Genomic DNA, 15,085 nt, shown 5'->3' on the forward strand with positions numbered 1-15,085 from the left:
CCATGATCACACAGCAGGTTGCCGACACAGCTCAGAAACGTAGCTTCTATTCCTGACTCCTAGGGCACGTCTTCACTGGCAACCTTAAAGTTGGGGCGCAGCTCCCAGTGCTGGGGCACTGTATTCACACTGTAAAGTGCCAGGGTAGACAAGCCCCTAGCTTATCCACCAGGCAGCACTGCCTCTCAGGTAAGGCACTTCCAATGTTCCTATTCATCTCTGGATTTCAGTGGACTGCTGATGGGCTCCACAACTGTTCCTCCCATCCCCCTCCTTTTCTTTTACCAAATTGCTGGAGTCCCATTACCCACCGCATGGCCTTAGCTTCCCCCCCCCCCCCCGCCAGCTGAAACCAGAAGAGATTAAATTACAGGCACATTGTGTCCCATTAAGGATGCAGCCAAGCTTTCCCTCTTCTGAGGTGTGCCCAGCACAGATGCTTTATCTGAACATAATGGTGCAGAACTTCAATTTAAACTATGCAGCAGATAGGCGTTCATTCCTAGCGCTGGAATAACATTGATTACAATAGACTCATGGGTATTAATGCAGCTGTGACAGTAAACTGGAAAAATGCCATGATCACTTTTAATTTGCAACTAAGTCCGCATGGTCTTGGAACTGGGCTGAAGGCCAAGTATCTTGTAACCAACCCTCCCTCACTGACTCAACTATAGTTATAACAACAATGAGTTCTTAGCCACATCAGCATGCTGTAATCAAGTACTAGGTCTCTTAATATTGGTTGATTTCCACCCAGGAGGGACAAAGGAACTGGAGCACTGGTTTATGAAGCTTTACGTGGGGTAGCCAAGTTGAGCCCGGGAGATCAGCACGCTTTCGAAGGGGACATTCTTGGCAAGATTTAAGAAGTGAAGGAGAACGGTATGAGCACTGGTCCGAAGCCAGCAAACAAAGAATTACAAAACGACTACCGGAGAAGACAAACAAAAGGGAGACAAATAACAAGCCATGACACCTGGGAGCAAACTAAAAACAATACCCGTGGGGAAAAGGCATGTGAAAGAGGACAGAATGTTCTATAGTCAGAACGCAGGATTCTCCTCTCTGATCTGCATGGTGCCCCCTTTAGCTGAGCACGGCCTCCTCTGCAAGGGACACGGGATTCTTGTTCCACCAGCAAAACGTCTACTGATTTCAGTGGACGTTCTAAGCACCCGTGCCGGCCCCACGACAGAGCTGTGTCTCTGGGGGACAGGGTGGGCGAGCTAAGAGGACGTTGCCCTTAGTTTCTTGCAGAGCTGCAGTGGTGAAACCAGGACGAGCCCAAAGCAGACCCCATTCAATGAGCTGTAGGGAACAATCCTGCATTGGTAGGGAGCTGGTCTGAGGGTCCTAATGAGACTTTTCCACCTCTACGTTCTAGGAGTCTCTGCTGGTTGAGAGCTAGCCAGTGCACTCCAACCCCCCCACCCCCAGCTTTTTTGGCCGACGGGATCCTATAGCCCACAGTGGAAAAGCCCCGTTAGATCACGGAATCATCCCCTCACAAATCCCCAGACAGAAGATGTACCAGTATCAGATATTAAACTGCTACAAAGCTGGATGTTAGCCAAGAAGGAGAGAGCGAATGTTTCATGGGGACGCTCTGAAAAACAACAACCCCAAACATTCCATCTGGAAGCCTTGCTACAGTGCAAACAATGCAACAGCCTGTCTTCCCATACTTCAGTGGAGATCAACAAAGCACTTGAAACGGAGCCCACATGGGAACGTGGTAGCATGTTCCAGATTAACTTTGGAATTTGCTCTTGGCCGGAAGTAGCTCAAGCCAAAGTAACTAACCATCCGAACGGCTTACCAAGGGATGTGCTAAATTCTCTACCCCTTAGAGCCTTTTAGAAAGATGCCCAACCTTGCTCTAAACTAAAAGATACACTGCTGTGCTACCATGCCCTCCCACAGCAGAAACACGCTGGTCCTGCCTGCTGATTAGCAGACCAATAAGCGATGGCAGCAGAGGGATTCCTGATCTAATGTTGATGCTAATTGGCCTTTTCCACTGGGAACAAGGGGGTAAGAAACACAGGAAAGAAATGCTGCATAAACAGCATGAAGCCAAACCGGACTTTTTCCAAGGAGACATTGGCAGATCTGTATTCTTTAGTTTGCTCTCAGCTTCCTCCTGAACTTCTCCTTATTGCCTGGTACGAAGAAACAGGGAGAGTTGTCTAGTGGTTATAAGAGCAAAAGTGGTGTCAGGGATCCTAGTTTCTATTCCCACCCCCATGGGAACCATGGGCAAATCACTAAACACAACTACTGTTAACTTCCATGGGAAAGTAATGACTCAGGAGTCAAGTAATTCACCATGCGCAGAGGGTCTGCACCACTTTAACCCTCAGGGAAAAAGAGTCACACCTGGTTTGCATCATCATCATCTTTAAAATACTGTATGGGCTTTCCATAGGCAGTGCAATGGTTGCCTCTTTATACAGGGATGAGTTGCAACTCTAAGATTTGGCTCTATATGGATGCAGGCACATTATATTAACATGCTTCCTCTTCCCAGCATCTCCACAATTGTGATTTGGAAACAGGAGAGAGAAGGAAATGCACTGTATAGTATTACAGAGCTCAGAATAATTCAGCACTGGTGTGATAATTCATGGGTTTGTTATTTCTGGCCTTGTAGATTTTGTGCATTTTAATATCATCCATCCTTTGTGAACTACTTCCCTGCATCCGGTGAAGTGAGCTGTAGCTGTAGTTACAATAAAGCTGATTTAGAGAGTGACTTGTGTCAGCTGATATTTAAAGGAGTTGCCTTTAAGGAGATCACATTTCCAGATGATGCTCAGCTGGACTGTATATACTGAGCATCTATTAGACATGGGCTAGCACATTAGCAATGTTTCCATGATATTCGCTTGAATAGGAACACTTGAGATTTTAAAAGCTGCCTAAGGGATTTGGAGACCCAGTTTCCACGAGAGGAAGGATGGTCCAATGGTTAGCGAAGTAGCCTAGAACCTGACAAACCAGGATTCAAGTCTCTTCTCTGCTACAGCTTTCGCTGTGGGACCTTGGGCAAGTCCCTTAGGGCCAGATCCTCAAAGGGTCTTAGTCTCAGTTGCCCATCTGTACAATGGGGATAACAGAACCACCCTGCCTCCCAGGAGTATTCTGAGGATAAGTACACTAAAAAGATTGTGAGAAGCTGAGATGCTAAGAGCCAGATAAGTACCTGAGGTAGCAAATCCCACTCTGCTAATTCCCCTTCCACGACTGCTCTAGCAAACGAGCTGTACTAGCAGGAACGGCCATGGAAAGAATGTATTAGTGCTTATGGGCCAGATTCTTGACTGGTTTCAATTGTCCCTTGAAGCCAATGGAGCTATGCTGATTATCACCAGCTGAGGGTTTGGCTACTTGGAGAAAGCAAATTTCAGACTCAGAAACGTGAATATGGCTCCCTGGAAAATTGATCACACCCTCCACCCAGGGGACAAGCTGAGCAAGGCGACCTGACCCACTTAAAACTGATCTTGCCATCCAATCACCTTCATGCCGTGTTGCTGGGGTATCAGTCTCATGGTCTTCATGCAATTAACGTCCTACCCTTGTTCCACTAGGTCCTATCTCCACCTACCAGCTCTCCCTGTTCCCCTCTCCCTCCGCATCTTTGCACATTGTCAGTGCACGAAGTAACTTCCAATCCCATGGCTCGGCCACGGCATACAGAGAATCTCACACAATCTATGAGTGGCAGATGCACAGAGATTGATTAGCAGGCTCTGATCCATTACAACCATCTGGCAGGTGTTGTGTTGAAAGGTGCATAAAACAGATTAGGTCTCTGGGCCCAACCCAGTGCCCCATTGAAGACAGTGTCACAGACCTGGTTGAGCTCCCTTCGCTGCACACTCCCCAGACTGCTGTGAGGGGGATCCAAACGCTGAATCCCATATGCCCTTAGCTTGCTGGGGATGGCAGAGGTTACACACCGTTCCTGGCTTTGGATCTTTAGGCCCACACTCCAGGTGCTGATCTCATACCTGACACCCCTTTGAGCACTGAGGCCCCTGCAGTCCAAGTGCCTGGGCCCTGAGACTAATGCCATCTACACCATGCCTCCCCAGCAGCTCTTGCATGTTCCCAGAGCCCCCTGCAGGGTTGCATGACAGCAGAAGCAAATGGACACAGGTGTAGCAAAAGGTTTGTAATTCAGTGCCTCTTAAGTAAAGAGCAAAAGCACAAGAGAGCACATATCATTGAGAAAACAACCCCCCTCCTGAATGCAATGCTCCTCACTCCGGCTCACCCTTCCCTTGGGGGTCCATCTGCGTTCAGGTGGGCAGGGCTCTCCACTACTTCATCAAGTTCTGGCAGCCACTCCCCTCATTTTCAGCTGTTGGAAATGGCTGAAGAGTCAGACTAGCGCAGTTTCTGCCCTTTTATAACCTCTGTCAGGTGACCTCCTGATCAGCCTCAACAGGTGAGCACAGACCCCTACCAGGTGACTTTGTAACCAGGTGACCTCTCCCTGGATAGCCCAGTTTTCCTGGGTAGGAGCCAGCCTTTTGTTTAAGGTGCTTCTATGTGAATATAGTATCATCAAGGTTTAACAACCCTCTATTGTTAGCTTTGTGCCACTACCCCTTGGAATCGCAGGCCATCTTGGAGGTAAAAGGACAACAGAGAAGGCAACCAAACCCCATATCCAAAATGGTGTTTTCAGTCCAAAGAATGTTCCTGGTTTCAAACAGAGTTCATAAACTGTACATTGAAAGAGCTCCCAAATCATCACAGAAGGACTTTATATTCCAGGTATATTTATAAATCGTTTATGATACTTGAGGAACCATTTATTGAAATGTCTACTGACGGTTATTGAGACCAACAGCTGCTTATAGACATGGCTTCAAACCTCCCGCGACACTTTCCACTAGTATGTTTATGCCCATTTAAAAAACACATGACTCTGTCTATAACATGCCTAGAACATCTACAAATCATTTATCGACCCTTTGTAAAGTACTGAAGATGACCAAGAAACCGGCAAATTTTCTCACAAATTTCATCCCTTTTTATTTTGTTGTTGTTGTTGTTGAAAAAAAAAATAGAAATTTGGAAAGTGCTGACTGGCTCTGCTATTTGTCAATGTACTTTTCATACACAGCGCGACCCTGCCTTCAATGGGCGCTGGATTGAAAACCCTTAGAGAAATTATTCTAATAAGCCTTTGATTACTTTGTTGGTGAGTCTGCAGGGAATGAAGCTGGTGAGAAGTTTGCACTGGTTGATGGAGTCTGTGCAAGGGATTGTGAATGCCAGGAGATGATGTAGGACCCTCTTCTCCCTTCACTAGCAGCGCCCTCCCCGCTATGTAAAGGGACAGACCCGAATGGAGCCTGCTCTGAGGACGATGTACTAAGACTCTGGTTCTGCTGTGCACAGTGATGGCAGCCTATGGGCTTGCTCAGCAGCTCCCTGTCCTGGCGCCTGGTGGCGAGCTCCCAGCACCGCTTGGCGACCAGGCAGGTCATCTCGCAGAGATTGAGAAGGATGCACAGGATGGCGGTGGCCAGCATGAAGTAGGTGAAGAGTTTCTTCTCGGTGGGCCTGGCGATGAAGAAGTCGACCGTGTTGGGGCAGGGGGCCACGGTGCACCGCCCCACGCGGGGCAGGTTAAAATTGGCATAGAGCCGGTGGAAGATGCAAAGGAAAGTCACAGCCACAGCAACTTTGAAGATGAGACTGAGCAGGTAGGTCCACCACAGTCCTCCCTGCTTCTTGCCGGGGTCAGGGTAGAGCTGGCAGCAGTTCTCTCCCTCCGCCTCCCTGTGCTTCCTCTACTTGGTCTCCTGGTAGGCCACAAGCATGACCACCAGCAGGGAGGGGCAGATGACCAAGATGAGCTGCAGGGCCCAGAGGCGGATGTGGGAGACGGGGAAGAAGTGGTCATAACAGACGTTGGAGCAGCCGGGCTGGCGCGTGTTGCACTCAAAGTCCCTCTGATCGTCGCTCCACACCTGCTCCGCAGCCATCACGTAGACCAGGACGTGGAAGGCGACGACCACGGAGAGCCAGACGCGCCCGAAGGCCGTGGAGTACTTGTCCCCCCCGCTCAGGAGCTCCTGGAGCCAGGACCAATTCATCCTCTCGTTGGGGGTTAGTAGAGCAGGAGCTGGAGTGGAGACAACCAAGCTGCAGTGAGTGGAACGGGTTACAGGAGGGCTAGACTGCAGCAAGCACTGCCTTCCTGCACAAGGGAGTAAGAACCACCCTGTGGGGGCTACACATCCCTGGGGTCTCTTGGGGCCTTGGCGCCAGCCCTACTCCCTTGGCCAGCAGTGGAGACAGTCCGGGGTGCAGGCCATCCGTAAATTCCTGCCCCTCACCCTGAGCAAGGGAGAGGCAGGGGTGAACTGTGCCTCATGGTTGGGTCTCTGAGTTAGGATTCCCTCCCCGGCTCTTCTTGGGGTGGTGCCGCTAATAGACACACCTTGCTCAGGGCTGTGTCTGAAGGAACAATGTACCTCTGGGTTTGACATAAGCCCCATTACCACGGCTCTCGTCTCCCCGCCAGCGAAGAGCACCGCCAGCGTTCTCGTACGGCCTGCACTGATCGGAGCCACGCACGTTGCTGGAGATCAAGCCCATGACCTCAGGAAAGCAAGTGAGTCTGTAATGGGATCAGCATGCAGACCACAGCCCGCTTGTACTCTAGGATGAAATTCAGTCCCACGCAGCACCAAGCTCAGGCCCCCTTTAAATCAAATTTAAGCCCTCATGTGCGCTGACCTCTGCCTATAACCTCTGCTTAAGACGACAGAGTCCTTCAAGTGGCGGCTAGTCCTTTTGCTGGCTCGTTGTACAGGGCTGGATTTCACCCTTGGCCCACACACCTGTGCTTGTTTTCCCCAGCATGCACTTCACACCGTCTGCTATTACCCATTGCCCCCTCCCAACCCGCAGTGTCTTCCACAAGGCCGTGCTGAGCAAAATGGGTGCAGTTGTCTGAAGAAAAGAACAGAAACCACCAGGAGCATTGCCTCGGGTGTGACAGCATGCTGCATACCAGGGACTTAATTGGAGTTGACAGTTTCACACCAGGAGGCCACAGGGAGGAAATTCCCTCCCCTCCAAATTCTCTTAAAGAGATGCAAAGTTTTCAGAAAGTACCTTTCTCTCCGTGTGGGTTTTTCAAAGGCCCAGAGTTTCCAAAGGGACTAGTGATTTCAGGTGATCCAACTTCAGACACCTTAAAGAGACTTGCCTTTCAGAAAGAAAACTGAAAATCTGGCCTTTTTAAGGCACTTAAAGTCAGAAACCCCCCCCGCCCCCCTAAAATGGAAGTTCCTTAAATTACTAGTGGTTTAGGAAAATCTCGGTCCAAGATAACAATGAAAACCCAATAATAAAAACTGAACATCACATTCAACGTTAATGTTACCGACGAGCACGCTTACAATGGAATTATTGTTCGTTATTCATTCCAGAAAACGGTCAGTTATGGATTGAGGTCCTCGCCGTGCAGCCCGAGTCACTGCAGAACACAACATGTTACTGCAGTAAACCAGATCAGGCTTTGCCATTTAGTGCTGGTGTTTTATCCGTTTTTGTTTATTAACGAGATGGGGATGTTGGGTTAATGTGTTTCCATGGGGCTCTGTTCATAGATTCTTCACTCCACTGGGTCACTCACTTCTCCAGTTGTTGGCCTGACCCTGTCCACCTTTACTTACCTGAGCAGGCCTTGCTCCGATGGGCAGTGCCGCTGATTAGTCCAGAGACTCCACAGGGAAGGAAGGGTTTGCATGAAGAGTCCTAAAGTACACACTGTTGTGTAGTGCCTTGCTCTGAGCAGGCCACTGAAGTCAAGGTGCTGTTCCAGCCAAGCGTGGGGAGAAGGTGGGGGTGGGGGGCGCAGAATCTGGCCTTCTGTGTATTCAGTGTGTGAAAGAAAAGGCAAAATTATGAGATAACAATCGGGGGGAGGGGCAGCATGATGTAGGGGCTAGGGCACAGGGCTAGGAGACCTGCAGTCAATTCTCCCCTCTGCCACTGATGGGCTGTGTGACCTCTGGCAAGTCACTTGATGTCACTGTACTTGGTTCTCCTAGCACCCTTAGGCTGTCTTGTCTTCTTAGACTATAAACTCTTTGGAGCATGTATTATGCTTAGCACAACGGGGACCAGATTTTTGTTGTGGCCCCTACACACTCCAGGAATGCAATAAGATTACTCTGCAAGGTGTTTCCCTTGGGTTTGGGTCCGCGCTTTGCATTGGACATACCCTTCCATCCAGTTCCAAACATCTGCAGCGCTAGTGAAAAAGCAGGTGCCGTTACTTGCGGAGACTGGCAGTTTGCACCCAGTTTAAATTTTTCAGAAAATTTGAAAATACCCCCTTCGTGATAATGTCGAGCATTCTTAGCTTCTGAGCTCTTCAGGGCAGGGCCTGTGTCCTCATGCATGTTGGTGCAGCCCCTAGCACAGGGGGCACTGATCCCAATTGGGGCTGGGGGCCTTCTACAATATCAATATTAAATACTGCCAGTAATTTGATTATAGCTTTCCATAGCAAATAAACAACAAAGCTCACCTCCATGAAATCACCAGACTATACAGTGTACCCTCTAGCAAGTCGATGATGCTATCTATCGTATTCACAACATCTGGAGCTACTGATCTATCAACGTTGGGGCTTATGCCATGCACTTCGCTTTGATACCTGAATGTGACACATACATAAATTCACGAACCGATCAGAACCTCAGTGACAATAAATTACGACTGGAATGTAACTTTGCACTGTCAAAATGCTTTAGCAATGTGAAACATGGTAAGCAGTAATACCGTGTGTCTTATCGCGTGAATGTCTCTGTTACATATTCACACCCCATGCACACAGCACTTGCCTCCTGAGAGGAGACGCTATGCCAGCTTGCAGAACTGCGAAATGTATCATCCTGCATGTAGGCTCCTTTAAATCATACTGCATCCTCCCACCCAGGGTATTTCCCCTAGCCCAAGCGAGCACCCTCCATGCCTCTTACCTGACAGTAGAGAAGCCCATAAACTCTCTCTAGCTATTCCATTGCAGCACAGTCTGAAAGGTCTCACTGTCTTTGCTGATGCACCGGGGATGCGTACACCTGCTGGGCGTGCCTCCCTTTCGCCAACAAGCTCAGCAGCCCTTCTTCAGAGAGGTGTTTTTTTTAAAAAAAAGCCTAGAGTCACAGAAATATAAAATGGACCTGACATGTTAGCTCAGAATTATAGCCAGTGCCCATTGAGCTCTGTGGGAGTTTTGCCATGGACTTCATAGAGACAAGGGCTTGGCCTTATCTGGGCTTTGATACATTGCACAATGTGTGAGAGCAGAAGGATAATGTTTTGCCTGCCTTAGCAAAATTGCTTTGGAAGCAGGAATCCACTAAGGTGCCAACCCCACTCCTGCTATCCACTAAGGTGCTACCCCCATTTTGCAGACAACAAGACCACGGCTTTGAGAGGTGAAATGACTCAGCCAAGGTCCTGGAGCAGAGTCAGGGCCGGGCACACCACCAGCACTCGGCACGTAATAATCAATTCACAAGACATTACACGAGTGAAGCTGGAAACTGAACCAAAAGAGATTCCTGGTCCCCCGTTCTCAGCTCCAACCCCTCTCAGCTCCCACCCTGCTAATCCAAGATGATTAGCTATGAGGATGCTGGCTTCCAGAGGCTATTCTCTTTCTGATTCAGTGGTTGTTTGTAGGTGAATCTTGGCTCTTTATAAAAGTAAAGGTTTTTAAATTTTTAATAGTGTTTAGAAAATTGCTTTCCATGCATTATATTACAAGAAGGCTTCTCCCAAGCCACACACATGAATAGAGGCACTACCAGACCACAGGCTGTCCAGGTTCAGATACCCAACAGCGGCCAGGAGCAGCTGCTTCAAAGGAAAATGAAAGAGGGCCATATTTCCAAGGGTGAGAAGCTCTTTCGGAGAACTAGGGAGTTTATTCCACCCGTCTCCGCAAGCAAATCTTCAACGCTGTAAAAATGGTTTATTTGGGGTGTTCATAGTCACAAATATTTATGCTGCAGTGTTATATTGGTTTTAAGCTAAAACAAAGAACAAGAAACAGAAATAAAGCCCATTTCTTATAAAGAGACATTTTTATTTGTTGCAAGGGTACACAAGACGAGAAATACATACGGGGGTCAGATCTGCAGCGGGTGTAAATGGGCACAACTCCGATCTCTACAGCGCAGCTGAGCGGATTCATAGCAGCTGAGGGGCTGGTCTATGGACTGCGCAGTGCAGTGGCTAAACAAATTGTTCACGCTGAGCTTTTAAATAATATATATCATGTCCACACCGCATAGTTTTGCAGGTCATCAGTGCTACATATGCTACCTTAGCTCTGTGAACATGGAATGAGTATAGAATTCCACCCTCTGGGAGCGGATCACCCCCGAAATGCCACCACCTCTGGGGTGGAACACAGCAGCCATCCAGTGCCAATGCCCTCAAATTATCATTTTCTTTTTAGGATGGGGAGTGAGGTATCTGAGAATTTAGGGCAGCAGGATGCAGTTTCCTGCTTTGGCTCTCTCATCACTAGCTACTCCCTGAAGGATGCTATGGGATGTTGAATGACAAATGATTCCGCAGGAAGAGGGTCACCTACACAGCTGCCTTTGCACCACCAATCAACATTACTCAATGGAACAACTTCCTATCAAGGGATGTGGTGGATGCTCCACCGTGTGGAGTCTTTAAATCAAGACTGGATGCCTTTCGAAAAGATGAGGTCTAGCTCAACTGGAAGTTATGGGCTTGATGCCGAAATGGTTGGGTGGAGTTCTCTGGCCTGTACGATGCAGGAGGTCACACGGGATGATCAAAATGGCCTTGAAAACCAGTGAATCTAGGAGATTTTTTTTCTTTCCCCTTGGCCGCCGCCTTACCCCTCTCCCCCGTCAGCAAAACTCTTTAATTCCCTAAGGGTGAATGGATTCCCCATCACCAACATTAGCATGTGTTTAGTTTCCATGACTTGAATCTCTGGCAGGATGGATTATTGGTCATTTCCCGTAGACGGGAAAATGCTGCATTATTTTCATTGGGAAGCCTTCTGTTCTTTGTCGTGTCTTCTGCTACCTCCAGTTGGTCCGGCTGGGTTAAGCAAAGCTGAAGAACTGTTCATGAAATGAGGCACTCTGGAGACCTCACGCCCTTTTCCCCAGCAGGCTTGGAGAGAAAATACCCACTTGGTCTAGGCCTCCCCACCCCAGGAACATTCACGGCCAGGCCGGATTTCTCCAACCTTCCCCTACCATTTGGCAAGTCAGCTCAGGGCCAGACAGAAGGGCCTGGGTCTGTTTCCACAGTGGCACTAGTGCTGTTGGCTGAGAAATTCTCACGGCCAGCTGAGAAGTCTGGCTTGTTCCTTACATCCCACTCCTCTCTCTGAGGCTTGACCTTCCAATTGACTCCTTTAAAGTTAGTCTGGGCAGGCCACTGGAAAACACAGGGGGGCACAATCCTGCATGCTACCTCACCACAGGAATTGGCAGGCCGGGTCACAGCATGGGTCCTTTGAGCCCAGTGTCCTGTCTCCAGTAGTGGCCAGCAGCAGACCCATCAAATCTCCTACGTCTAAATCCTACAACTCTCGGCTTTGCATTAAGAACATAAGAACGGCCCTACTGGGTCAGACCAAAGGTCCATCTAGCTCAGTATCCTGTCTACTGACAGTGGCCTATGCAGGTGCCCCAGAGGGAATGAACAGAACAGGGAATCATCAAGTGATCCATCCCCTGTCGCCCATTGCCAGATTCTGGCGAACAGAGGCTAGGAACCGCATCCCTGCCCATCGTGGCTAATAGCCATTGATGGACCTATCCTCCATGAACTTATCTAGTTCTTTTTTGAACCCTGTTATAGTCTTGCCCTTCACAACATCCTCTGAACATTCCCTTTCTCCCTGCTTCTCTCCAGCCTGTGGTTCCTATAGAGCTTCCCTCTGACTAGAGAGACCATTCTTCTCTACAGTGCCTGAGTCCACTTATTTCACCAGACCAATGCAATGCAGGGGGAACACCCAATGTCGTTAACACCCAGGCGTGTGATGGGAGCAGAGCTGCCAGCAGAGGCCGGGTCTGATCTTGGCTTGCGATGTCTTCAGGCCCGGCCAACAAGGAGGGTTGGTCTCAAACGAGGGCCGTTCTGCATGGAGACAGCCTCCCTACGTCTTGCCCTCTGCTTAGGAGATAACATCTTCTCCTATTGGGGAACTGGCTGTGTTTGGAGCCGCGACTAGCTTGCAATCTGCATCATGAAAAACCCACTCTCCCGGCTTGAGGCTGTTCTGCTCGCCATGGGAGAGGGAACAGTCCTTGCTATGAACGACGCTCCTGAATTGCCTCGTTTCCCTCCGGCTGCTCTCGCGTCTGGACAGCAGGGACTCTCGGCACCGTTTCCCTACCAGGTAGCAGGCCTCCACCAAGCTGAGCAGGATGCAGAGGCAGGCTGTGATCACCATGGAGAGGGTGAAGATGTTCTTCTCCGTGGGCCGGGAGATGAAGCAGTCCACGATGTTGGGGCACGGGGGGATCTCGCACTTCACCACGCCGGGGAGAGTGTAGTTCTTGTAGAACTCGTGGAAGATGTAGAGGAAAACCACGTCCACAGCAGCCTTAAAGACGAGGCTGAGCAGGTTGGTCCACCACAGCCCTCCCCGCTTCTTGCCGGGGTTGGGGTAGAGCCGGCGGCAGTTCTCGCCCGCTACCTCCCGGTGCTTCTGCTCCCTGGCTTCCCGTAGGCCACGTGCATGACCACCAGCAGGGAGGGGCAGGTGACCAGGATGAGCTGCAGGGCCCAGAGGCGGATGTGGGAGACGGGGAAGAAGTGGTCGAAGCAGACGTTGGAGCAGCCGGGCTGGCGCGTGTTGCAGTCGAAGTCCTTGTGGTCGTCCCCCCACACCCGCTCCGCCGCCACCACGTAGACCAGCACCTGGAAGATGAAGACCAGGGAGATCCAGATGTGGCCGAAGGCCGTGGAGTACTTGTTCACCCCGCTCAGGAGCCCTTCAAAGACACCCCAGTTCATGGTCCGTGGTGCCCGTTCATTGGGTCTGCAAGGGGAAGAAATAAAAAAACACAAATCAATATTCCAGGCTCCTGCTCTAAGCACACTCCCCTTCCAGAGCTGGGAAGAGAACCCAGGAGTCCTGCTTCCTAGTGCCACCCCTACTGCTCTAAGCACTTGTCCCCGCTCCCTCTCAGAGATGGGAATGCAACTCAGGTGTCCTGACTTCCAGTTCCACTCCTCCCCAGCTCTAGCCACTAGACCCCACTCCCCTCTAATAGCTGGGAATATAACCCAGAAGTCCTGCCTCTTGCTTCTCCCCACTGCCCGAACACCCCTCCTCCCAGAGCCAGGAACAGAACCCATGTGCTCATGCTGCAGTGGGCATAGACAAAGCATCCTGTGACTGGCTGGCCACAGCCATGGCCCAGACTGTGATGCTGAGAGTGTCTACGGGGGACAGGGCAATCTTGGAGGGGTTTTATGACCGCCACTCAGCCCTGAGAGCATTTTTTTGTTAACACATAGGCTGAAACTCACCCCTAGCGCAGGCCTATGCAGCACACGAGTTCTCAAAATAGGGCTAGCTGCGGGAGAGGTTTAAGTAGTGTCTAGGCCATGTACTGGCTCTCTGCACAGGGGTGAAGTTACCCCTCAGGCCCTGCCGCATTTTGGAAGTCCAGGCAAAGTTTGTTGGTGTCTGAAGTGACCGAGGAACCTAACCAGTCCCTACCATCTGACACTCACAACCCCGTGAAGGTACAAATAGCAGAAGGAAGCACCACATTTAAAGCTGGCAGGGTGATGCAAATCAGAGCCCGCCGCCCCACCAAATGTGTCTGAGCTTTCAAGGGAAGTCTAGACCTCGTGTAAGCACACGAATTGGAGCTTAGCGATGCTTGATACCTTCCTAAATGCCGCTTCCTGAAAGGCAAAGGCAGGGCAAGTGAGGAAAGAAAGTCCGTTACCCCAAGGGCCCTAAGGAACCGGGGTGGACTCATGGCTGAGGCCAGCGTAGAAGAGGGTAATATCTAAATAGACTCTGTCACTGAGCTGCCCAGGCCAATGCTGACCCCCTTCCCAGTCTGAACTGGGGCTGCTAATTCAAAGTCCCCTTCCATGCCCCTTCCTCTCTTGGTCACATCTCTAGCCACTGAGCAAAGCTGGGCAAGTCTTGTATTGGAATAAAAGATGGCCTGTATGGTGGGGTTAGACCTCCAGCCAGCAAGAAACCAAAACTCCAGATTTTCTCTGGAGACCATTCCCAGGTGCAGGTTTCGGAGCAAGGTGGCTCTCCCCCACCCATCTCTCTCTTAGGCCGGCCCCTCTTTACCGAGCTATTTGTTATTCACTTGCCTTGAGTTGCCAGGCAGGGCCTCAGAAAACAACCCAGAAAACAAGATAAGGGATTAATCACATAATAAATCTGCAGCTCTGATGCCAAGGTCCTCTCCCATGGCAGGAATCTGACCTCTGCTACCATGGCAGAGCTATGAACCAGATCTCCCACGCTGCCATCCCTCCACCCTCCAGGCCAGGGCGCTGTGCCTTTGGAGCGGAAGGCCTGACAAGCAACTGGAGCTGGTACCTTGTGTAGGCAAGGCAGCCGACATCCCAACTTGGCACCAAAACAAAGTCTGGGCAGAAGGATGTTGATAAACCTGGCTGCTGCATCCCGCACAAGGTGGATGCTTGGATAGTGTGAAACAGCCTGGATAAATACCAGGAGGCAGAGGAGGAGGAGGGCGGGAGGACTGGGAAAGCTTGAGTCACTCTCAGTACAGACACAAATCAAGGACCAGGAAAGTTAGGAAAAGCTACCCTAGGTTATAGAGGGAGGGAAATGGACCAGTGGTTAGCCCTGGTGGCCAGGAGACTTGACTTCTACTCCTGGCTTTGACCCAGAATCACTGTGTGTCTTGGACAAGTCACCGGACCTCTGTGCCTCAGTTTCCCCACCAGTAAATAAGGATGATATTCACTGTCCTTTGCAAAGCTCTTTGAAAGCAGCACATGTACAGTGCTACATGAA

General features: G+C 50.2%; 1 protein-coding gene and 1 pseudogene across 2 annotated transcripts in view; both read right to left on the reverse strand.

Moving 5' to 3' along the window:
• Window positions 1-4,334: 4,334 nt before the first annotated feature.
• LOC311510152 (gap junction beta-4 protein pseudogene) overlaps window positions 4,335-15,085 on the reverse strand; it is a 93,800-nt pseudogene continuing 83,049 nt past the window's right edge. The window contains exon 2 of the transcript XR_014714595.1: window positions 4,335-6,151. The product of XR_014714595.1 is annotated as a gap junction beta-4 protein pseudogene (transcript). The remainder of the gene's footprint in view (window positions 6,152-15,085) is intronic.
• Window positions 10,137-15,085, reverse strand: part of LOC311510153 (gap junction beta-5 protein-like) — a 140,389-nt gene continuing 135,440 nt past the window's right edge. Inside the window, 2 exon segments of the mRNA XM_084609608.1 lie at window positions 10,137-12,783; window positions 12,786-13,099. Coding sequence (XP_084465734.1) covers window positions 12,230-12,783; window positions 12,786-13,074 — 843 coding nt within the window. The 5' untranslated portion in view covers window positions 13,075-13,099 and the 3' untranslated portion in view covers window positions 10,137-12,229.

This window comes from Lepidochelys olivacea, assembly GCF_965140295.1.
Source record: "Lepidochelys olivacea isolate rLepOli2 genome assembly, chromosome: 19".
Taxonomy (NCBI): domain Eukaryota; kingdom Metazoa; phylum Chordata; order Testudines; family Cheloniidae; genus Lepidochelys; species Lepidochelys olivacea.